Raw genomic sequence first — 27048 nt, 5'->3', positions numbered from 1 at the left:
TTGATAAGGCTAAAGCGACAGTCCATTTTGTTAGTTTACTTTAGGCCCTTGGTTCATTTGATGTTGATGCTTTCTTTTTCTTGTCTACTTGGCCGAAGAGATATATTCAACTGGCTTTAGAATTGTTGTTTCTTCTTAATTGGGCCAATAACATCAAGTCATAATGCCTTTGTTTAATTTTGTAAGCAGAGTCAACCACCATAATTAATCCCTTCAGTTTTCTGGTTTCCACATCTTCTACGTATGTGTATTTTGCATAGTGGGGTCTTGTGCATCTCTTTTTAAGCCACTCGAATATATCTTAGTGGATTTTAGGTTCTGTCACAAACTGGCACTAGTTCTACAATCATAATAGTGCTATTGTTAGATAAGAAATTTGCATATTGCAAAATAGTTTTTGTCATTAGCTCTTGACAAGAAGTTGACTTCTGGATAGGTGGGCGGCTATTTCAATCTTCTTGCATATTTGTAACCTTATAGATTTTTTCTTTTCTGCTTTCCTTTAAAAACTTGTGGTATGAACGTGTTAGGATACTAACAATAATTTAGACTGAAAGGACTGTATAAATGGCTTAAACAGAGGCGGTACTCTGGTTTACTTTATTTATATATAAAGCCAAATGATCCAGATTCACAAGATGAAAAGAAATAACAAGAAACAACAAGGAAAAATGCAGAAAAGATCATACCAGCCTCTTGGTTTTAAGAGACCCTGGTGGCTGCTGTAGCCCTACCTCCTAAAAGTTAAAAATACCCTAGCTACTCCAACCTAATAATCCTATTTATAGACTCACATATTCCTCAGCCCAGTGGGCCCTACCACTCAGAACGTCCTTCCAATCATTTCTCCATAATAATTCCCTGTGCAGTTACTTTTCTACCCTTCCTCCTATAAGTATGGATAATTGGGGGTCTTACAGAACGTCCCCATTTTACCAATAGAAGAGAAAACTTCCCTTTTTAGAGAATGACATTAGAGTTAAAATTAGTCATGTCAAATAAAACTTATTTCAGTTATTTCCAGAGGAAGATAGGTAGAAAATAAAAGGAAAACTGTAAAAAATAATTCCTTGGAGTTTCCATATTTTAGAAATAGCATGTTTTTTCAGAACTCGTTAAAAGAGTTTTTCATGGGGCATGTCGACCAAAATCGAGTTAAGAACGTGAGCCATGTGTGACGTGTCTAGATTTGTTAATAAAGGGTTAATTTTACCATTATGCCCTCTTTCATTATATTATCATATTATTATCAAATCATTGTTTTAGAAATCCCCAGGTTGACTCTACAAGTTTGGGTCTTAAAAGGTTCCCTCTCTCACATTTTGGAGTTTTTCTCTTTTTCAACAAAATCTCAAAAACAAGGGAAGTCTTCTCTTTATTAAATATGTTTGGTTTCTAACATGCATGCTGTTGGAAAAAACAGTTGTTTGCCAGGTCGTTTACATAATCTCAGTCCAAGACCAACAATCTCCCCCGAGATTATTCGTAGTGCCCCGATTGGTCAAAAGGGTTAAATCTCAGATGAGATATTGACACTCTTTTATTAAGATTCAGTATTCTCCTGGAGATTTTGACAAATATTAGTAACTTTTCGTAAATCATACTGTTTGTTTTGATGACGAATGAAAGGAGAATGAGAAAGACTGTTGGAAACAATTGACAGGTTTGTTTGTAGAAGTCGAAATAAGTTATAAGGAATTTTCATGCTAAATATGTAGAATAAGTGAGATGAATTTGTGGAGTTTGAGTTGGTTATACAGATATTTGCGTAATGTTAGGCCAAATTTCTCTGTTTTTGTCATTAGTAATCAAGTCCTTCATTTTTTCTTAACTAGTGACTGTGTCTCAGATAGCTCTGTTTGTGTAAGTTACCAATAGTAGTGCATAAGACTAGCAGTACAATACTGCCATTTTTAGTTCCAATGGCCCATAATTTACCATCATTTTCCTCCCACATTAATTAGGAACCATTGTTAGGAACCAAGGTATTGTAAGAAACCTCATTATTAGGAACCAAGGTACTCTGATCTAACTTTGTCCCTCATTAGTTAGAATGGGATGGTCAATGTGCTACTTATGTGGCTTGACTCTCTCACCTCTATAGTTGGCTTTTGGGAGATAGTTCTTTAGAGTGCTCAAGTACCCAACAAATTATCTAATAAATCTTCAAGGATTTTGAGAGGTGCTTCAAGTTGCCCAGGGCAATTCCCTATTTCAAAAGTCATGTTAAACCTCCTCTCAATTGGTTAGGATCTATCATGATCTATTTAATGATATAGTGGAAATCTGCTTATCTTTTATTGGTTTAAAGATAATTTGAAAAGACGTAAAGCAGTAAACTCTCTTTTAATTGACAAAGATAGATTGTCCAGCTACCATTTTAATCACCTCTATCTATTATGGATTACTCTGTTTCTTTACAGCATCAGCCTCTAGAAGATTGAGAACCAACAAAATAGAGATACTTTACCTTTCATTCATTTTTAAAGCGCCAGCACTAAAGACCAATCCACATTCAACAGAGACCCCAATCAAATTAAGTCATTGTTTTGGCTTGTACTGACCAATCTTCTATCAATTACTTGGAATTGGGATCTCCATCTCTTGCTCTTGTTTAGCTACGGTAAATTATGTTAGTTTTGAACCTTTTATTTTGAAGATTCATCTTCAACTCTTAGACTGATTTGGATTCAAGTTTTATTCTCTTTGCGGTGATGCTTCGTGTCTAGGTATTAGATTAGATCCTTTGGTCAAATAAGAGAAATTCATCCTTTAAATTAAGAGAGCATTCTCCAGGAACACCAGTTCTAATTCAGATGGATATTCAAAGTTTTCCCTAAATTGGTTGTTTATAGCCTTACAATAAATAACACAACCAACCAATTCATTCTATAGTTCTAATTAAACACTAACTAATCTAAAAACTAAACTAAATATTAAGGTAATAAATGCATAAAAACACTTTTAAAGAATTGCAAATATATTAAAATTTATTGATAATAGACTCTATCGTTGATAAATTTCAATCGACAATTTGGCTTATTGACCATACTAGCGATATCTCTATCATTGATAAACTTTGAAGGTAGAATCTAAATTTGCTATTTTGTAAGTACTTTAAATTTTAAATATGATTGTTATATTTGTAACCATCATTAAATATTAATTAACACATAGTAAATATCTTATCGTTCTCTTCAATCATGTGGTTGGGGCAAATTTGTTATTTGAAGTTTGGAATGCAGAAGATGGTTGGGGCAAATTTGTTATTTGAAGTTTGGAATGCAGAAGAAGAGCACGGAGGTGGATTAGTATTTGAACTTTAATACGTAACTGTCCAAACTTAACATATTTGGAAGTATAAAGACCAAAGGGTTAATTTTGGATGTGCTTAGGATAGGATTTGTCTCCTCCACTTTGAGGTGAAGAATTGCAAATGTTAGTGATAAGTGAGGGGACAGCACAGGCACACGCCACCTTGTATTAGATGATATGATATGGCCGAAATATGAACAACATCTCACGTTCTTTATCTCTTGAGAGATGATTCTGAGTCAGCTACCAATACAAATACAATAACATTGTCGGTCTCTTGTGGTGTTAATCCAAACAATGCACTTTTTGGGTGATAACTACTGGCCATACGTTGATGTTATTTTGTTGTAGTGGTTGTTTGTTTTTGGTTTAATATATATAGATTTTTTTTTATGGATAAGGAATACCAATTTAGTAGGTGTACAGAATGGAACCGAATCTGCAGTTTCAATCATACCAGGTGGAGCTAAAAGGGATTTTCTTTTTCCTTTGGCATGTCTCACCATTATGGTTTTTTTGGTTTCTTTTTATCTTGTTAGATTTGGTCTGTACTGATTATAGCAATTCATTTATACGTCAATTTGAGTATAGTTGAATGAATGGAAGGTTTGAAGTAATGGACCTCGTGGTATCGAATGAGTACTGATGTTCGGTGAATAGGCCATTTCAAATTTTTGCAATTTGTTTATGATTTAATTTTATTAAAAACTTAATATGATTTCTATCTTGTTTGATAGCTTTATTTGTTATTCTGTTCTCTCATTCCTGTTTTTAAAGGAAGAAAAATGGATTGTGTGTAACTGTTGCTTCTTTTTGTAGGACAATGCACTGTCTATGAAATTTTAGGTTAATATCTATTTGGTCTTCGAAGTTTTATAATAAACACTTTAGTCCTCAAAATTTGAGAAATAGTTCTAAATGGTCCTTAAAAGTTCATTAGATTGTTAGTTGCCTAACGAAAAAATAAAAATATATTAGAATATTATTTACTTATAACGTGGCACCCCTTCCATCTTTCCGTCTCTCCCCCTCCTCTCTTTTTATCCAGAATGTCAATCTTCAAACCTTTAGTATTCGTTTTTGGTCTAATTTTCTTCCTTTGCACCCAAATCAATCCCAACTTCCATAGCTGTCGATCTTCTATTTTACCATGGTATTTTCATTTTTCTTTCATCCTATCTCAAGCTCCACTAACCATGACTTTCATTTTTTTCTTGCAGTAAATTTACATATTGAAAAGAAATATTACTCTGCACTACAAATTGAAATATTTGATTGAGCCAGTTAGGTTTTCTTCTATAAAACTTGTTAGGATTTTGAAACACATAGAACGAAAAGAAAAATCTTGAATTTGGACGGAGAAGATGGAGGGATTATGCAGAACTTGATGGAGAAAGAAGTAAGCGGCTAGAAGTATGAAATTTTCTTTTAAGAAAATGGCAGGTTGAGATTTGAAAAATAAAGAAACAATTGAGATTTTAAGAAAGAAAGGAAGAGATGAAAAAGGAAACAAATTTGTTGTATTTTGTAAATCAACTCTATGCTTTTGCAAGATTGGCTAGAGATTTTTGGGAATGATAGGTGTAATGACTTTGAGTTAGGAGAGCTTGAAAATTGTTCTTGTCAAATTCAAAAATTAACAAAAAAAAAAAAAAGAAAAAAAAATTGAAAATGCAGTACCATGATGGAAATGTTTACTTCTTTGTCCATCAAATTCTCAAATTAGTTTTGACACTGAATAGTAATGGTATATGATGAGTAAGGAAAAATCTGAATGGCTATAATATTATTTTGGTTTTGTATTTTGGAGTTTTATTTCATTTTAGTCCTTTTCTAAAAAGACAACAATGAAGAATAAATTAGTTGGATTATATTTAAGATCCTTATTGAAAGTGAAACGAATTGATGATAAAAAGTAAAAATTTGGTATATTTTACCACGTGGAAAAATATCAACAGAAAAAGAGGAAAAAAAAAGGAAAAAAGAGTTGTATGAAAACCATTTGAATTTTCAAGAGATAAGTATGAAATTGGTTTAGAAAGTAATTTAATTTTAGACTTCCTTTTATTATTATTATTATTTAGTTTTTGTATGTTATAAAAGAATGGTGTATCTTCGGAAAGAAGATAATTACAAAAATGTTGTATTGATAGGAATGGCATATGAAAGAACATTTTCAAAAGTAAAGAGAGTGTGAAAATGAAAAGACTTTTAGAGTGAAAAAATACATACCAATTTGATTATTGAACACACACTCACTCTTCCTCTTACTACATACCACACAAAGCTAAAGATGCCCACTTTTAGTAGTAAAAAAAACACCCATAAATATCTTTGGATTAATCCTCATCCCCAAACCAAGTTCTTTATCTTAATTATTCTACTCTGAAACAAAATATTCCATTTTTCTCTCCTTAGTTTAATCTTGATTTATTAGTAATGATAACAAAAAAACATGATGTTTTTTCGATTAATGTTGAGTCTAGCTATTAGATGATACAATCAAAACTAATTCATCATAAGAAAAAAAAAACTAATTTTACTCTTAGATTAGACTTCATCTTTCTAACATGGACGTTTGAATACATCCCTCTAAAAGAATCAAGAGTCTTTTTTTCTAGTTTACCACTCTTGGGTTGAATTCCTTTTCTAGGACTTATGGTAAGGGTTTGATACCATATAAGATAACCATGAAATTGTATGGTGTTACAATATAGTTATATTTAGGGTAATCAACTAGATTGAAATATCTTACAAGAACCTGACTGTATCTTTTTCTGACAATTATTTGCACTTGGACCGTAACAACCAAACAAACTAAGAGAAAGAAAGTGAGAATCCGATTGATTTTGAGGTTAGAAGTAGGGTAGGGGTTTAGGGTATATCACATAGGCACATGGGTTGGAGATAACATTCCCTCCTACTCTCTTTGTCTTAAGAGACTTTGGAATATATTCCTGATGAAAAGGAGAGAGAGAGAGAGAAAGAGGGTTTAATTTATTAATAAAATGTAAGATCAGGTATGTGATTCAAATCCAATTATAGTGAGAGAATAGATTGAAAATGAAAAATCGATGTGTTAGAGAGAATCTAAGTTGAGAATGATGGATTTGACCTCCATGAATCTCACACGCATTGCCAAAACCAAAGCTATTCTTTGCTATGCTTTCATGCCTTTTGACTCTTTTCTTTTGTTTTCTTCTGTCTGTTTCTTTTTTTTTACCTTTCAGAGCAATTTGATTGTTCCTTTTTCCAACAAAAAGACATATAAACCTTAACCATTTTTACTTTGATATAGCAATGCTCTTTGTTTCAATCATTACTTTTGTGTTTCTTTTTACTTATATGTATTTGGCTTTATCTGTCAAACATATTTAGAGCTTTTAACTCATTGGTTTTCTTGTCTTTTTTGGGTCTTCTTCATCTTTTTCTTTATTCTCTTTTAATCTCATTTTTTGAGACAGATAAGTAATAACATAGTTCTTAATTAAAAGTTTCTGTTTCATTTTAATGTTCTACCAATGATTCCCAGACTGAGAAAATACCACACGTAAAAATATAAAATATTTCATTTTCATTTTGTGTTATTCACATCTTTTTTTCGAATACTTGAAAGAAAATTAATTAGAGTTATCATACTCTGTTTCTAAATGAAACCATATCAAACCAAAGCTATAAGCTACTTGTTCTTAGTTTCCACCTTACTTGAAGTTCATCAATCTCATGAATTTTTTATGTAGGACATTCAATTTTTCTTTTAATATTTTGCAAAAATCCATCACTTCATTCTACATTTGCAATACAGTGAACCACAATGCAGTCTGGAGATTTTCTTTTTAAATGGTTCTTGTTATCAAACTCTCTTGGGTATTGAATTCCATTCATATTCCTGGTTTTTATCAAAATACAACCTTTTTTTTTTTTAGAATAAAGAATAGCAAATATAACAATTTATTAATAATTTATACACTATCTTCTTTTAGACAATTTGGATAGAGTCCTCAATTTAATTAAAGATTTTTCTATTTCTTGTTATCGAACTTGTTTAGGAGGTTGAGTTGAAATATGATGTATGGAGTTTATATGATTTTTTTTTGTTTGAAAATCTTCTATTCATGATGCTACATCTTTGCATTTGTTCTGAGTTTGGGAAATGAAGTTTAGGGTTTACTTTTATATCAAGCAATTAAAAATAATAATGATTTAATTAATCATTTCACAACATGTAACGTTTCTAGTTCATGTGGACAAAATTATATAATTGGATTCACTGAAGAAACATAATTATATTAGATATATATTACTTATTTACTTTTGTATTTGAGGAAATTGATTTATATTATTATTGTAAATGGAATATCTCAAAATTTAATTCCTTATCAATGGTCATGTATGCAACGAATGTCACATTCTTCACCCTACCTTATATGGTCCAAAATAATTTATATATGAGAGGACCAACAAATGACCAAAAATCCAATTTATGCAAACAAATAAATAAAAATAAACGTCCATCCATCCAAATCCTCTATTTGATAAATATGTTCGACAACTTTCTTTCACTAACCACAATTCACTTTCTTACCTTTTTTTTCTTTAGTCGTAATTTTTATATAAACACTTTGATTAAAAATTTATTTAAAAATAAAAATTGCTATGTGTTTGACAACTCTTTTTCAAAAGTATTTTTATATTCAAATTTGAAAGTGTTTTTTTTATTAATAATATATTAGTATAAAATTACTATAAACTAACCATATAAAATAATGGTCTTTAAAGTTAATCAAATAATGGTCTTCAAAGTTAGTGAAGGTAATCATTAGAGCGGGTGACAATTGTAGAGTTAGAAACCACAACCGTTTATCAAATATGGTTGTCAGAAGTCATGACTAAAATGATAAGAAAGATATTAATCTATCGTGATTAGAGCATGCAATTACCAAAATATGGATGACCTACTATTAGAAGTTGATGCTTACCCAATTTCTTTCTACTTAATTTTTTTTTTTTGGGGGAAAACAAAGTCTAACATTATATTAATTAATTAATAAATCATATAGGTAAGCTCTCTCCAATATATATTTGATATATAATTATTACTCTCTTTCAATAGAATAATGAAAGTCAACATGTAATGCCCCACTAAATGTTGCAATAGAAGCTCTTACACACACTAATGAATTTGATCATATATATGACTAAACCATTCGTTGGTGAGAGTGGATTTTTTCTTTCAAAAAAAGAAAAAATAAACTTACAATCTTTTAAAGAAATTGTTGACTAAATTAAAGTAGTTTAATTGGCATTTTGATATGACTTTGGAAGTGGTGTGACCACAATGTAAAGTATTATCCACCTAATGTTCTCAACCTTTACCCACTTAAATAACCAACCCAAAATATGAAATTGTTTCTTTTTAATCGCCATTTTATAGAAATAACATATTTATTATGCTATAATCAACATGTGTAGTATATATATATTTTTAAATTTATTAGAATGGTTTCAATTATATTCTAACACTTTAAAAATATTTATTTTGATATTATAATTTTGAAAATTTTCAACAAAAAGAAAAATGGTTAAACGGGTAATTTTTTTCCTAAACTAAATATTGAAATAAACCCAATATCTATTATGTAAAACTAGAATTAAGGACATATGTGACATCATTTACATGTGTTCCGGGTGATTTTGGATCAAAAAACATATAATTAATCAATATTAAGTAAGAATGACAAAGCTAAAAAGACAACAAGATTTCGAGTAAAAAGTAAAATCATAGAACCAAAATAAGCCTAGAGAAGAAAGCATAGTTTGGGCCTTGGCTCAAAAGTCATCATGTTCGATCTTGGCCAAGGTGAGGTCACATCCTTGATCAAATTACAAATCTATTGTTGTTGTTACATAAAAGTGGACGTATTTCCATATTCAAATTTTGGTATCAACAAAAATTAACATAGTAATTAAGATGTATAAAAAGTTGATTATATATTTAGTTTTAACCATATCTTTTGAAATGACGGAATGAACATGATTGTTTTAATTTTCTCTATACTTGTACATAATAAGTACGCTTTTTAATTTTTACGCATCACCTATCACACTACTTTTTTTAATAACTTTAAAGTTGACGATAATTTCTTTTAACAATTTGAAAGTTGGGTAGTAAAAGAATTTATATTTAAAGTAAAAAAACAATTAAATATTTATATACAATTAATTGAAAAGGCAAAGTTAAAAATAAGGGAAGAAGGCCTCCTAACCTTGGTGGGGAATTTCTATTGAAATGTAGCCCTCAAAATTGTTAAGATTTTTTTTATTAATCATTAGCTAAGTTCATAAGTTTTGAGTTTTATTCCCTTAATAACGAGTGTAATTATATAGTTTGACATGTCAACATCATTTTCAATGAAGAATGGAATTTGTTGTTTAATTTTAATTTGTTGTTTAATAACGAGTGTAATTATCATTTTCAACAACATCATTTTTTGTTTAATTTCAATTGTTCGACTCAAAACTTCCATCGATAAAGTAGATGAAATTGAAAGAAAAAAATACAAAAAAAACCTATATTAAATTTTACTCTTACTCAAATTTTTACCATTAGATTTTCTCATAATTTCACTTCCAAACTAATTGATGTGAAATTTTTTACCATCCAATGAGTTTAATTTCCCATTATGTCACCTCTAAGTATTCTCACACTTTTGTATACTGTGTAATTATTTTTCTATTTCTTTTCTAAATTTTTTACTCTTGCATCAACATTTACACAAATGTGTACAACCTTGTTTTACTTAATAAAAATTATTGTTTAAAAATGGTCTATTGCAGTGTTTAATTAAAACCATAATATCAAATTTTTATTATTTTAATTATAACACTTTCAATCAATTTTCATCAAATTCTATCAAATTTTCATCTATATTAATATAAAATTAGACCTCTATATTTTTATCAACATTTATATTTCAAATCTCAGTCCAAATACAATTAAATATTCATAAACAAATGCAATCATATATATACCTTACCTTTCTATTTTAGAAAAAAAAGAGTTTTGAAAGACCATTTTAATTCATAAAAAATGAGTTGTGTGACTTGAGGTGTTTAAAATAAAATAATCAATGGGTCAAGAACTATGTTCCATGTGATGTATTGATATAGTGTATAAAGTATATAATAGTTTACTCAAGTACTCAAAAAACAATAAGAAAAGAAAAACATCATATATATATACTTTGCCTTTCCTCCAATAAATTGCTATCTTTTTTAAATAAAATACTAATTAATAAAGTAAAGAAAAAAATGTGTGGGCGGTCTTGCGTTTTAGAAAATGTGTGCTCACTAATTTATCTTTAGTTTGAAAATTTCTTTCATGCTCTATTCTAACAATACTCTTATAATTGCTTTCTCAACTATTAATTCCAAATTTATGAGACCATTTTTAACCATTATCATAACTTTTCATACTACTTATTTTCAAATATAATAAAATCAATCCACGTATTTATAAGATATAACAAAATATTACAATCAATTTACGATAAATTATGTAAGACTAGATATATATAATAGTTTATTATAGTCTATCACACCTAAGTTGTAATGTTTTATTATATTTGTAAATATTTTTTGAAATTTTTTCGTTTAAAATAATTTTCATTTAATATTCTCAATAAATTGATTTTTTCGGATGTAACTCGAAATTCGATTAAAGGTTTTTTTACTGTAGTTGCAATAATAATAATAATAATATCTCGAAATTCGATTAAAGGTTTTTATTAGATTTAAGCCAATTTGCTATGTGAATTTTTTTCTTTTTATATTTAGGTCAATTTAATTACTACTGTTTGAAAATTCTATTGTGTGTGTTTTCTTTGAAATTCTATTGTGTGTGTTTTCTTTTAAAATCCATTCTTCATCATTTACGGAATTATTTGGTACTCATTAGCATGTTGCTTTAATTGTTTGACATTCTGCTTTAATTATTTGAACTCATTTGGTATTTGTGTTAATTACTCATTTGGCCTCTTGTGTTTATTATTCATTTGAATTATTTGCATGATCCTATATTAATTATTTGGCATCACTGTTAATTTTTTGACATCAAGCACCCATCCGATAATTATTTGGCACTCATTTAACATCTTATGTTACTTATTCATTTGAGGCATTCTACATTAATTAATTAGCATCATGACTGCATTAATTATTTGGCAACAACTGTTGTGTTAATTAATTATTTGACATATTGACATCCCGCCTTAATTATCTTAATTAATTTTTTTGCATCATGTGCTTTTATTTATTTGGCATCCTCCCTATTGTGCATTGTGTTTTATTTTGCATCATATTTTATTTATTTGATTGTTTACGTTATTTATCTCTATAATTTTTATTATTTTATCTCACCATATTACTTTACTTATTTCGTGGCCCGCCTGTAACATTTTCTTGCACAACCTATATAACTATTTCACAACATATATTTCTCAAATTTCACCTTATTGTGTTATTATTATTATTTATTTTTCAATTTAAATAGAAGAAAATGTTATTTTTTATGAATTTTATAATTTAAATTCTATAAATACATCAAATTTCTTCATTTGAAATTTAATTACTAAATTGTCTTTAAAATTATAAACAATTTCATATTTTTAAACGGGACCTAATAGTATTTTCTATGAATTTATTAATTTTTAGATACATGAAATTTCTCATTAAACACATATGACGAAGACTAGAATATCAATATTTGGTATTTTAATATTCTTGATATGAATAAATAAAAAAAATATCTTTTGAAACAAAAAAATAAACTTTATTTTTCTAATGATTTTTATGTCACCCATAATTATGAATTTATGCTTAAGTTTTATTTTTTTCGATATGAATCGATAATCATAGGACATTTTTAAAAAAACCTAAATAAAAAACTTTATTTTATGAACCTCTTTGATTTAGTTTAAGAGATAAAATTGGGTAACCATTTTATGGCTGTCGTAAGGTGCTAACACCTTCTCTACATACAATCTACTCCCGAACTTAAATCTCATGAATTTATGTAGACAATCTTTTTTTTTTTCGTGTGACCAATCATATCTTAATATGGTTGGTGACAACTTCAAACCTATTTATTTATTAAAATTAAATAAATGAAGACATCGATCACTCTCTGCTGTGATCATGTTGCAAGACTCATTATATCAGTTCCAGAAGATCATCATGTTTTAACTCTATTATATACTATACAATGCTAAAACTAGCTCTAGCAAAGGTGCTGTTGACGAAGATGTGATTAAAGGATCATTATGAACTAAAGAAAATATTAATAATTAAATCATACATGCTAAAGATTCAAAGACCTTTTTGAATTAGTTTTTGAAATTGAAGAAAAAGTATACTAGTTAGTGGTTGTCACATTTTAAAGATGTGTGAGTATAATTATACTAATACTCTCACTCATCACAACGACCATCACGTATATAAAACAATACTAGTTAGTGATTGAATCCATAACAATAAAAAATTTGAAGTATGAAGTTAAGGAAGTAAAATGTAATATAAAATTAAAAGAGGTATATGTGTAGAGATTTGGCTAAACTCATCTCGCTTATAATATTTTAAAGATAAATAGTCCCTACGATATGTTTGGTATCTAATTTTAAAAACAAGCAAAACTAGTGGTAGTAGTTACACTCTAAATATTAGATTAACCATATTTCTCGACTCATTTATGGATATGCTTTTATTTTTCTAATTTAAATTATTGATCACAAAATCCAAAAATATTTTTTACAAATATGATTCCAATTGTTTATGTAATTGGTATTTGCTGAAGTCATTGAATCTGATAGCATAAAACATTATTTAAATCATCAAATTAATTATGTGTTTTTGTGTGTATATCAACTCAAGTGATGGATCAACAATTTCATTATATCATGAAAATTATCTATGATGCATAAAAAAATAAGCAACAAAATGTCACTAATATAAATAAGAATTTTTTTAAAGTTTTATCCTAACAAAATCTTAAATATATTTTTACTTCTCTTTCCATTCATTTGAAATATTTATTGATATCAACATTTGAGTAATAAAACTTCCACATTTTGATGGTTAAGATTTTAAAGGGTCTTCATAATAAAACCTATCTATTAAGTTGCTAAAATGAGTATCAAATAATCCAACCATACATATGAGGGTAGGAGTCGTTCATCAAATGGTTTTGAACAACTTACTTTTTCTCCAAAAGTTTGAACCATCATTAGAGGTGGTACTGGATACTTGCATCATCCATCATATTGTTAGAGGAAAACAATTAATTAAAATCAAATCCTCAAGTTTCTTAATTATTTAATCAACAAATGTACTATCCATCATTATCCTTTACTCCTTCAAAAATTTATATTTCCAAATATTTTGTGAAAGTGAATTTATCGGTGGAAGGTTCCATCTCCATAAAAGAAGTAATTTATATATGTATATTAAAAAGAAGAAAAAAGAAGAAAAAGAAAGAAATGATGGTGTTGGTGTGATGAGATTTTGCGAATAAAAAATTGGTCATGGAAGACTAATAGAATTAATTGATAATTTGCTTAAAAATGTGATGGAAAGAGTTATTAAACGAATGAATGATTAGTGGGAAATTAAGGGTCAAAAGTTGGGTTTAGTTGGTCAATTACATGGGGGACAGCTCTTAATTAATTAAATATATTGTTGAGTGGCAAAAATGGGATGATCAATCATGTTTAATTTTAAAATATTTTAAGCTAAGTTTGATAACTAGGGATATGTTTGCTTTTCTCTAGGCCAAATCTAAATGCTCCAATATAAGATTATTATTCCAAAATATTCAATCAACTTATTGCCTAATGGTACATTTACTCTATCAATAATGCTCAAACTTTTATTTTTCTTTGATGAATCATCTAGATACATTATTAATGCTTTCTTTTTTTTATGCCATTTTGACATTTGAAGCAGAGTTTATATATGTTTGGAAGCTAGAAACGTCAATAAAGAAAAAATAGCAAATAAAAGGGGCAGAAATCTACGTTTAATTTCTAAATTTGGTCATGAGTCCTTGTATTGCATTTATTTGTTTTTTGCATCTCACCTAAATATTTGAAAGCTTTTACTTTATACAATTTTTTTTTCTCGAAAAAATATTTATTAAATTATTTTTAAATTTTAAATTTATTGAAAGTACAATTACTACGATTCAACAAATTTTTTAAATGTAAATGACCCAAATTAGTGCTTTAATCTAATATTTACCTGTGTATTTATTTACAATTTTTAAAAACGATCCATCAATTAAAAGATCTTTCTAAATTTACTGTTTTTAACACAAATGAAATCGGACACAAGATTGAATTTGAATCAACGTATAAAATTCACACTAGTGAACGATTTTCAAACAATTCATTTTTTAACGACATATGTATATAGCAGGGTGAATTTATTAAGAAGTCAGGGACACGCCCCTCTCACATGGTCGAGTTTAGTATTTTAATATTAATTTTGAAGTGTTAAATTACAATATATATATTAAATAATGCGTTAATTTAACTGAATTCTCGTTTTGGTGTAGTGGCTGTGCCTTCGTTGCAAAACCACCGGGTTAAGAGTTACGAAATAATTTTTATTCCAAACATCAATAATTTGTGTTTTCTTTCTAAATTTCAATGAGATTTCCTAAAAGAAAGATAATTTTCTAGCATCATTTCTTATGTAACAAATATTTAGAAAAAAAATGCAACAAAATCCGTGATCCATCTTTCACTCTCTCAACAATATTCCATGAAATTTTCTTTTTTTTTTTCTTTTTTTTTAATGCAAATTTTAAATTAATACATTTACCTTACAAAAACGCATATGACAATTGTCTTTCTTTATTACTACAAATGTAGTGAATGTTATTTGAACATCAGTGAAACGTCTGGATATTTTTTTTAACATTTCTAGTGTGTTTATTATATAGTGTCTGATGCCTCCTATATAAAATTTCTAGATCCGCCACTGGTATATAGTATTGTGTTTCCTTCTAAAATTGTTTAATCATTTGACCAACAAACCTATAAGTTAACTACTAAAAAAAATAAAAAATCCTCTTCTAACTGCTAAAGTCACTAAAAATGTACAAAAAACATCAGGAACGTGGTCAAAAAAACCACGTCAGGAGAGGCATTCCCGATGCAATAATGTTGGGAATTCCTCAAACTCTTGATGGCGTACACAGCTCGTCGGGAGTTGATTCTAACTTCTGAAAGGCTTTATCTACACTGTCAAAAGTTGTGGTCTATCACAGAGCCCATCAGGAGAGTCTAAACTCCCAACCATGTTGTTGTGAGTTCTTCTATTTTTTTTTTCTTTTTTTGCTATTATTATTTTGGTTCTCATTTTGTTAGTTGTCATGTGAATCGTTTGATCTTTTTTTTAAGTTTTGTGATCTAAAATTCAATAGAATATTATCAAACAAAACATTATATATTAAATTATAACTAATTGGAAACACAAAATGATGCCTACAAAATTAGAATATATTTTGCAAGGAAGACTTAAAAAAGGTTTACATTATTAATATAATTAGATTATTCTTAGGAGATATTATTCTTAGGAGATATTATTCTTAGGAGATATTATTCTGGAGATATTATTTGATATTATTTCCTTAAGTGTATTTCTCTATGGTTATATATAGGCTTGTATCTCTATTAAGTAATTAATGAAATATAGATTAATTCCATAAAATCAACATACATAATGGCCTACAACTCTATGATGTGCTTTTGAATTAATAAAAAAAAAACATCATCTCTCCAATCCCTAACATTAAGAAAAAAAAGAACCCTAATATTACACAACCCCAATAGTTATCACAACCAAAATCTATCCCAACCACAACTAATTCAAGCACAATCAAAACTTGAAATAAACCCCAAAATCTATCCCAATTAGACTTCAAAACGTAGAAAAATTAGCAAACTAGAGAGCAAAGGAGGAATTTTCATACAAAGGGAGATTATTGGAGGCAACAACGAATAGTGGAAGGAGTAGTCTACTCATAATCAAAGATAACACATGACACTACCTAATAAGCGTGTAGAGTTCTTTATAACTTTCGATTGGCTAATTATATGGTTATCCTGAGCTCATTCTATGATCTCTTGACGCGTACGTATAGGGTGTCGACAATTTTTCCTTCAAATTACAAGTCTTGGAAATAACTCATGACACCTTTATACGTTTTCAAGAGTTATTCCCTACTTCCAACGGCTTGAGTTAGTCATCTAGAGATTCTCAATTTCTTGTAGTGGTTTTCTCTCAAACAAAACAACAATTTATTAATAATTAATTTATTGAATATTGCAAAAGTAATCTTAGCTAGATGATAATTGTATTGACATAATGTTTTTGATGCAATATTGGAGGCTGGATATATATGTCAATTATTATACCAAAAGTTTTAAGACCATGCTTAAATTTCAGATAACCTTTTCTTTTGAATTTGACTTTGAACAAGTTTTCTACTTCACATTGATTTTTCAAATACAAAAAGTTGTTTTTATATATTGTGACCTTAAATTTTGTCCTTAATGTCCAAATCAATTAATAATGGATTATGAGATAAAAATATAATGCAAAGAACCCAATACTCCCAAAACTCAAAAAGGATTAACCATTTTCTTTTCTTTTTTTTCCTTTTTTTTATAATTAAAATATAAATACGTCAATAACGTAACTATTATTTGATACTAATTAATCCTGTGAGTGTGTATGTGTTTTTATATTTTTTTAACAAATAATTTGTCTCTAGCAACTTTTCATCTCTTCCAAAAATTTTTCAACTTTTTTTTTCCTGAAGTGAGAGGGCATAATATTGAGAAAAAAAATTCTTCAATATATAAATTATGCACAAGATTAAATAACCGATATCTTAATTATAAATTAAAGGATGAAGTTCTCATTTTCAAGTTAATTGAACTATATGCAAAGTAACAACTAAACATCTTCAATTACATTTATATGGTTAAAGTTTAAGTTTAATTTGGTATGACCAAAAATAAACATTGCAATTTATTTTTTATGTTGTAATTACCTTATTGATTATTGGATATGTAGTAAAAGTAGTCCCTAATACTTTCAATTTTAAATCGTTTTAGAATCTCGTTTTTTGAATGATTTAATCAGGTTTCTAAATTGAAAATTATAAGATTAAGAAGTTTAATAAAAAGCTAAACCTAATTATATGGAGATGGAATTACAACTTTTAAAACTATAGATATTACGTCTAAGTATTAAATTTGATATTTGAAGTGGGGGAGATAGTACTCTAATTACTAAACTTATCTTTTCTTTTATCTTCTATTAATAAATTTAAATACATATGTATTGAACTAATTCCTTTCCCAATCAAATGGGTACCCACCACGTTTTAAGAAAAAAAGAATTAAACCAAATCCAATTAAAGGGATTGATATAATTTTTTTTTCTTCTTAAAATTGAAGTAAGTTCATTGTGTGGTGGAATAGTAGGAATATTATAGACATTGCACTTTAGTGAAGAAGGGTACACAAATATACTCTTTTGTTATTGTGTAATCCTTTTTCCAAAATTTCCCACCACATAAATTGACATGAAAAAGCTATTCCCCTATAACCACACCTACACACAACACTACACCAAAAAGAGAAAAAAAAGGTTTAAGAAGAAGCCAAAATAAGGAAAATTCTTAGTTCATTTAAAGCCCTTTCATTTACCCTTTTTACCATAGAGGGTAAAAAAATTAAAGTACAAAATCTTGGGCTATATAAAGAGTGGAAAGTGAAGCAATTAAAATCCAAGATTTTGGGTTGGTCATCTGTTAATATATATCCAAGTTATTGAACTTGGAAAGTTTTAAGAAAGATGATGAAAAGGTTGGAAGGGGAGGAGTTGCAGAGATCACAAGTGAATGGCGGTGGTGGCGGCGGTGATGATGAGAAATGGGTGGCTGATTCTTCAGTTGATTATAAAGGGAGAGTTCCTCTTAGAGCTTCTACTGGTGCTTGGAAAGCCTCTCTCTTCATCATTGGTAAGGGAATATATTATATTTATCATCTTCTTTTGTTTGGCAACTTATTACTCTTCTTTTGCATGAAGTAAAGTTTCGTGTTAGCTTCTACTATGTTTTTTAAGCGTTTGTTTCTATTTTGACAATTTACAGTAAACAAAATCTTACGAGCGAGATTGAATTAAAAGAGCTTTAATTTTATTGTCCTTTTTGTTTGGAAAGATGGACTTTTCCTTTCCTCTCCTTTTACTTTTAAAAGTTTTAAAGAGTGTTCAATCTCTCTCACAACTTTGTTGTAAAAAGGATCATTATATTTATGGATACAGAAACCAAAAGAATTGAAATAATTAATGATGTTAAGTACATGATTGATGGTATTAATATCTAACTTAAACTTAGATAAATGGTCGAAGTACATTAGATGTTAAATTTTGTTATTTAGAGGTATTATTTCAATGAATTTTTGTTTATTGAAAGTATTCAAATATCTAAATATTGTAAATTGATTCCAAGTGAATGACATAAAATTTTATATTATATATCTACTTTAAAATTAGAAATTCGATTTTTCTTACTCCACACATTATCTTGAAATTAGAAATTCGATTTTTCTTACTCCACACATTATCTAAAAAAATTGAAAAAAATAATTAATCAATACGGGTAAGACCCCAAAAATATAATACCAAATATCTTCTCCAAAATTGGTGTAGGAAGAGTTTATTTGGCAAAGCTGGTTTAATTGATTGCTATTTTGTATTATATAAACACAAATTACTAATATCTTGATTTGTAATAAACTACCCATTTAAAAATCTTAGGGTGTTAGCCTAATATATATATATATATATATATAATATCAAATAGTTTCAAAACTTTATTCTCATTTTCTGCTTCATAGAGAGCATGAAAAAAACTTAACGAGGTGTGTAACAACATTTTAACCAATTATAAATACAATAGAATTGTGTAATATACTTAATTGTTAATAGACTTTAATTAACGATATAATCTAAGAATTATATCTAAAATTTGTTATATATGAGTTAATTTTTTTGCATTATAATAACTTTTATTTACGTGGTATTATATATAATAAAGCGAATTTTTGTGAAAAACTATTGGAACAAAACCCAAAAAGAGTAGAAGAAAAGGAAAAAACAAGAAGAAAGGAAAAGGGCAGAACATATGTTTAAGATAAATGGTGAACAAGAAAAAACATGTTTTTGTAAGACAACTGAATTGATAAATCTATCAAGCTAGTCCCACTCCCCCACTACCTCCCTCCACATATCCTTTTTAGTTTCTTTTTTTAGCACTGAATGAATTATTATCATTATCATTTGTTTGTTTTGACTATTGTGAGTAAAAACAGTAAATAATTTGATTTAAAATTGAAATTGAAATTGAAATTACTGATATATATGCAGCGATGGAGTTCGGTGAGAGGCTGAGTTATTTTGGGATCGCAACAAGTTTGATTATTTACCTAACAAAAGTGCTTCATGAAGACCTAAAGACCGCGGCGAGGAGCGTTAATTATTGGACCGGCGTCACCACTTTGATGCCTCTCCTCGGCGGCTTCCTCGCCGATGCCTACTTCGGCCGCTACGCCACCGTTCTCTTCTCTTCCGTTCTCTACGTTTTGGTAATAATTATACTTTCTTTTCCCTTTTTCAAAAAATCAATATAACTCACTTTATTTCTTTCTTGCTTTTGTAATTTTACCCTTCGTTTACTCCCTTTTTTTTATGATTATTAAAATTGGGTTTAAAAATCACTTTTGTTTTCGAAATAAAATTTTAGGAGTATCTATATGTTGTTCAAATTATATAAGCCTGTAATAGAATATTAAAACCTGATATATGATGTGTGTTCAAGTTTCTAAAATATTTATTTATTAATTGTAATGGTTGATTTTAAAACGAGGGACTCAATTATTATGTTTGACCAGGGTATATAAAGATTAGATTGTTATACATTATTAAAGTTAAATGAGTAAAATTTTAATTACAAATTTGAAAAAAATATATATATGGACTAAATCGTTACTTCTACAAAAATTTGAGCGATAATTGAATTTTTAAGTCATGGTTTTCAACATAAATTATAATTTAATTAATCAAACATATGACTTAAACGATGACAAATTTAGTTTTTAATATTACTTGGTGAAGTGTTGGATGTTTCAAGAGATTCGAGCTCTCTTTCAACTTTATGTTCTTTATAGATATATATATATATATATATATATATAAATTCCACAAGTTAGATGGTAAAACTATCTTTCAATTCTACTTTTTACGTTAGATTAACAAAATTAACTAATTAAAATATTTACAAAATAAAAATAATTCTATTAGTGTGATCTATATAAAATATGAAATTTTGTAAATATTTTTAACCGTTCTACTATTTATAATTTTACCAAATCAAAATATATATGTTTGAAGGAGGAAAAATATATATTTTTTTAAAGAAATTTTTATAAAATAGAAAAGTTAACTATTTATAAAAGATAATATTAATTACCATTGTTTTGTGTGTAAATATTTGTAAATATTTTTTCCTATATTTTCTTTTTTAAAACAGAAAAGAGAATTATATTTTGACTTCTGAAAAAAGACAACATACTATTCCATATTTATGGTGTTATGTTAAAATGCCACATATATTACTGAGTGAGAGCTGACTTTGATAAAAAGCTAAGCAGCATTTTTGAGCCACTAAATTAAAATAAAATATATCAATAAGTCTTGGAAGTACAAATAAAAAGCATACTTGAAAAGAGAATTTATTATAAATACATCATATTTATCAGTCAAAAGTACAAACATATATACTTTTTATATTAAAAAAAAAAACAAGTATAGTTTGATCTCCCAAGTTTGTCAAAGTATTAGGAGAGAAGTATCTTTGTAATTTTTACTTTTCCTTGTATAAACATTTGAATTTTATTCCATTTTATAAATTAATATATCTTTTTTTAAATAATTTTTTTTATTTTGGTTTGATATTTAAAAATATTAATAAAAATAAATAACAAAATTAAATAGTCATGAAACATAAGTGATCTGTCCGTGCTTGAAATAATTTAGTCTTCTCCATATTACTATATCTCTAGAGTCAATTATTTTATACGAAAAACTACTGAATTTAATTACTTGTTGTTGTTAGTCTTTGGTTTTCTGTTGAGGTCTATCATGAAATAGTCAATTACATACGAAATATTTTTTTTCATAATTTAGTCTTCATCCATATTACTATATCTCTAAAGTCAATAATTTTATACGAGGAATTACTGAATTTAATTACTTGTTGTTGTTACTCTTTAGTTTTAATTACTTGTTGTTACTCTTTAGTTTTATGTTGAGGTCTATCATGGTTAATTACACAATAAATAATTTTTTTCATGTAGGAACTAAAAATTCCTATTTATTACTGAATCCACCATGAACCAATTCCCCTTTTATTTGAGATGGGAGTAATCTAACATTGGGTTTCTTGACACATAGGGTTTAATTCTCTTGACCATGTCTGCGTTGGTTCCAAGTTTCAAACCATGTGACAGTAATGATCATGTGTGTCTACAACCAAGAAAGACCCACCAGATCGTCTTCTTCCTTGCCATTTATTTAATCTCTATAGGAACTGGTGGCCACAAGCCATCTCTTGAGAGTTTTGGAGCCGACCAATTCGACGATGACCACTCTAAAGAACGAAAGAAAAAAATGTCTTACTTTAATTGGTGGAACTTCGGTCTCTGTTCTGGTCTCTTGCTTGGCGTAACCATCATTGTTTACATCCAGGATCATGTTAGCTGGGGAGCAGCATATGTAACTCTCATGACAATGATGGTTATTTCTGTCTTTATTTTTATCGCCGGTCGACCATTTTATCGTTATCGACAACCATCTGGAAGTCCATTGACACCATTGTTGCAAGTTCTGGTCGCAGCCATTTGCAAGAGAAAACTTCCACACCCTTCCAATCCTTCTTTGTTGCATGAATTTCCCAAGACGACAAATAACGCACATGGGAGGTTCTTGTGCCATACCCAAAAACTCAAGTAAGCAATAAAAACCAACCATATATAAAACTCTAAATTTTGTCCCTAATGTCCTATTTATTTATTTCAAGTTAATTATTGATTTTTCTTTTATTTTTGACTAATATCTACTCTCCATGGTTAAATGTGTAAATCCATATGATTTAACTTTTTGGTTAAGCAAAACTATATTATTTAAGGATTATGCTCCACATATATTAATGTAAATATAGTTTACGAATTATCTATAAATTAACATTGATTAAATACAAAAGTAAGATCAGCTAATTCAAGAGTAAAGGTATATCTTGGAGTTAATTGAAAAAAAATAAGAAAAAACATTTAAAATAAAAACAAACCAAAAAAAAAAAAAAAACTTCCTATGGACTCTGGTCAATAGATAGGAATCCTTTTTCTAATAAATGATTCTGTGAGAGAAAAAGGAAAATATATATATATATTTTTTCGAATATAGGCATATTAATTTTTTTTCCAAAAATGAAAAAAAGTAAAAAAGAAAATCGACACTATCGTTTGAATTAGGAAAAGAAAATGCAAAGATAAATACAAAGTATAAAATAAAGTTGAAATTTATCATGAAACACCATTAGCTTTATGTTATGAAATGTATATTTCTCACATTAGTACAAAAGAAAACTAAATATAATAAAATTGAGTATGAAATTTATATATTGTCAAAGAGTAAACAAAACAAAATAATTGATTATTCGTGGCATCTTTCGAATCATTCAATCATGGTTATTAATAAAAATAGAATAAAACAATGGGAAATAATAAAAATGCATATGGTTGTTTTTTGGATATATATATTAGATTTCTAGACAAGGCGGCGGTATACGAAGAGAACAACGGAGGTCCGGCGGAGAAGCAAAGTCCATGGCGGCTAGCGACGGTGACGAAGGTGGAAGAAATGAAGCTAATATTGAATATGATACCTATTTGGTTATCAACTCTGCCTTTCGGAGTCACCATTGCCCAAACTTCCACTTTCTTCATAAAGCAAGCCTCTAATATGAACAGGAAGATCGGAGACGGCGGCTTGATTCTCCCGCCGACCACCATTTTCTGCCTGGCTGCAATAGGAATGATCGTCTCTATCACCATTTATGATAAAGTTTTGGTGCCCATGCTCCGACGAACCACCGGCAACGAGAGAGGCATAAATATCCTTCAGAGAATTGGGATTGGAATGCTCTTTGTTATTGCTACAATGATCATTGCAGCCTTGGTTGAGCATAAAAGACTCCAGGTATATCCTAAAAGCTATATTTCTATTTGGTAATCATTTTATTTTTTGTTTTACTATCCAAATATTCCTTTTAAACTTTGGAAAAAAAAAATAGGGTTTGTTTTCTCGTAATTTTTTTCAATAATTTTCATCTTTCTCTAAAGCTTAGAAACTTGTATGTGTAGCTCAAACTCAGGTGGAAGGGAAGAGTAGGTGAATACTCAACAAATATTCCAAATTAACATACAACATTCAATTTTCAAAAGTTTATTTATATAAATAATTTTAAACCATTATTATTTTAACCCTCCTTTATGAATTTTCTCTTAGTTTCGTGAGGAGACCTATTACTTTGTTATTAACTCATATTTTTCGTTTCATTATTTGGGTTAATTTGTTTTTTTCACATTATAATTATTTGTATCAACTTCCTTAATCTCCCTCCCCTGTAATAATTATAAGTTCAACTACAAAAGGATTACTCCAACCATAAACATCTCCTTAATATTATGCCTCCCATTTTCCTTACACAGTAAAATAATAATAAGAATCCAAATTTTCAAAAAGAAAAAAAGTTGACACCTAGTAGATGCTTATTTATGTGCAGTTTACATTGAACTGCATCCAAGTTTTTTTCTTTATAGACAGAACAACATATTATCATAAGCTTTAATAGCATTTCTTTCTTCGAGTAACATTTGAGTTTTTAATCAATGTTTTGTAAGTTTCAAATCAAAATATTAGATATACAATGACAATCAAATTTAGAACTTAATAATTAGTAATAATAAACCCAAAAGATCGCAACAATTACAACATTCTTGAGTCTTGACCAATTTTGTTAAAACCAGGTGGTGGCCGAAAATCCCAAGACAGGATCTCTAACAATGTCAGTATTTTGGTTAGCTCCACAATTTCTGATCATCGGATTCGGCGACGGCTTCACCATCGTTGGCCTCCAAGAATACTTCTACGATCAAGTTCCTGATTCTATGCGGAGCCTCGGCATCGCATTTTACCTCAGCGTAATAGGCGCCGGAAGTTTTCTCAGCAGCTTTCTCATCACTGTGGTGGACAAAATTACAGGCCGGTCAGGTCATACCAGCTGGTTCGGCAAGAATCTGAACACCAGCCGCCTGGACAAGTTCTATTGGCTCTTGGCCGCCGTCTCGGCCGCGAATCTGTGCGTCTATGTCCTCATTGCTCGCCGCTATTCATACAAGAACGTGCAGCGGCGCGTGGCTGTCGCTGATTGTTACGAAGATGAAAAAGGACGTGAGAATGGAGACTCTGTGGTTTAGTTATACTGATTGAAGGAAAACTAATGGAGGTTTAAGTTTTTGGTTTTCAGGGGGATAATGGTGGTTATGTATTTTAACAGAAAAAAACAGAAAGAAAAGAACTTTGCTGATCTAAATATGTGTAGCCATTTTTGTTAGTAATAATGAGAGTCCATTATCACATCTATGTATGTTTGATTTTGAATATATATTGTGTTTTCATCCTTTCAAAATTAATTTTTGTACATTTGTTTTGTTGTTAATTAAGTATCGAAAACGAAACGTGTTAAGGAACGGACAAAAAAGAGGAAATTAAAAAATCATCATAAAAGGACTAAAAGGATTGAATTGAGAAAAGCATTTCTAATAACTACATATCTAAATGGATTGGTTTAACATAATATAATATAGAGATTTATAGAAATAAAAAGAAAATGGTAAATATCAAAATAAACACTCAACTGCCACAATCATATTTGAGAATTTCCCTTATTCTAGATGCCCAACACCATGACAGTAATATAATAACTTCCATTAAACAAATAGTTAAAAAACTCCCAAAAAATTAAACAAATTTTTGCTTGAAAAGATTAATCAAAGGTCAAGAAGAGGAGAACTTGTTACTAACTTCATGATTTCAAACTCTTCACAATCTCATTGATAAAACTAGATTGAAAGTCGTACACATGTATTCAAACACAAGAATATACAAAGAAAAACATAAAGCTTGTCTCAGTTAACATTCTATGAGAAATTTCATTTAAATTCAAGTTATCTTTAAAATGGAAAAACTACAACCCTATTTATATTAATTAAAAATGTTATATGAAAGAACTCACCATTTAATTTTATCCTCTTTCAATTATTATTAATAAATAAAATTACAAAACATTAAATTTGTACATAATTCGTTAAAGATGTGAATGGATATAAATTTTTAGATTCATTATGACTTTCGGGTGTCCAAATGACTTTTAAAGTTTCATGTGTTACAAATTTTCAAATTTATTAGAAAGTCTAGTTTGAAGGTGAGTAATACTAAACTCAATATTAAAAAATAAAATCATATAACTTAATTAAAAAACTTAAAATTTAGGGGTAAAAAAATAGAATTAAAAAATCCGAGGAATGAAATAAAAATTAAATCCAAAATTTAGAAGACCAAAATTGTTTTAGAAAAGGAAACTCGATGAATTACTTGACATTGTATTGATATATCATAAAACTAGTTGTACTTACCTAATTACCCAGTAATGAAGTCACATTTACCCTAATGAAAAAGTAATAGATCAATAGATATATAAAAAAAACAGTAACTTTTAATTATTTACTTGTGTTATGCAACTATACTTATACATGAGGTAACGATAACAATGACAATAAATTTTACAATTTTCATAATTTTAAATATACATGATAAAAGAATAATTCAATCGTGTATAAGTTCGTTACCAATGATTTACCCATGAAATTTTATTATGATTTAGTAAATGTAAGCAAGGTGCAGAGCAAAGTTTGAAGAGAGAAAAAGAGAATATGCCCCATCTATTCATTACAAATTACAAAAGTGAAAAGAAAATTAATGTGAAAAAGATATGGGGAAGCAATCAGCCATCAGCAATCAGCAAACAGTCATTTCATAGACAACCCAGTTGGGATTTACCAAATTGTCCTACGAAAGAGAACGTGAACTTACCACAGTGAAATTAGTAAAAATTGAAAAATAGAAAGGGTAAAAAGTGAGGTTGGTTAGGGAGGGAATTAGGTGGATAGATAGAGGCAGTAAAAAGCCGCCAACAGTGACTATGCATGACATTAATTACGTCTACGTTCATCGTCGTCTTCTTCTTCTTCTTCCTCCCAAGTCCCACTTCATCCAAACGCCTAACGTTTTTCATCTCATCACATGACCTCACTCCATATCTACTTTTCCTTCTCTTTTTTACCTCTCAGTAACTTTCTTTTCTTTTTTTAGTCTTTACTATTTCTTTGTTTAACTATTCTATTTTCCATCTAGTTTCAATGGGATAACCTTCGCCTTGGCCTTCCATAAATCTTTATTGAACTATTAAAACAATTTTATCTA

At 28.6% G+C, this 27048-nt stretch overlaps 1 protein-coding gene across 1 annotated transcript; it reads left to right on the top strand.

Annotated features, from left to right (window-relative positions):
• The first annotated feature begins 18035 nt into the window (after positions 1–18035).
• On the top strand, positions 18036–25195 carry LOC101220933 (protein NRT1/ PTR FAMILY 5.6). Its single transcript, XM_004147888.3, has 5 exons — positions 18036–18406; positions 19816–20033; positions 21901–22454; positions 23268–23703; positions 24534–25195. The coding sequence occupies exons 1-5, from the start codon at positions 18241–18243 to the stop codon at positions 24981–24983; spliced, it is 1824 nt and encodes a 607-aa protein (XP_004147936.1). The 5' UTR covers positions 18036–18240; the 3' UTR covers positions 24984–25195.
• The last annotated feature ends 1853 nt before the right edge of the window (positions 25196–27048 follow it).

This window comes from Cucumis sativus, chromosome 4 (assembly GCF_000004075.3).
Source record: "Cucumis sativus cultivar 9930 chromosome 4, Cucumber_9930_V3, whole genome shotgun sequence".
In the NCBI taxonomy this organism is placed as follows: Eukaryota; Viridiplantae; Streptophyta; class Magnoliopsida; order Cucurbitales; family Cucurbitaceae; genus Cucumis; species Cucumis sativus.
This window is presented reverse-complemented; position numbering and strand designations above follow the sequence as displayed.

Bases quoted from the DNA above. Each gene is read 5' to 3' on its own strand.
- LOC101220933 (XM_004147888.3), top strand. From the start codon at position 18,241: ATGATGAAAAGGTTGGAAGGGGAGGAGTTGCAGAGATCACAAGTGAAT. The intron at 18,407-19,815 runs GTAAGGGAATAT...ATATATATGCAG, and splicing joins AGCCTCTCTCTTCATCATTG to CGATGGAGTTCGGTGAGAGG. The intron at 23,704-24,533 runs GTATATCCTAAA...TGTTAAAACCAG, and splicing joins TTGAGCATAAAAGACTCCAG to GTGGTGGCCGAAAATCCCAA.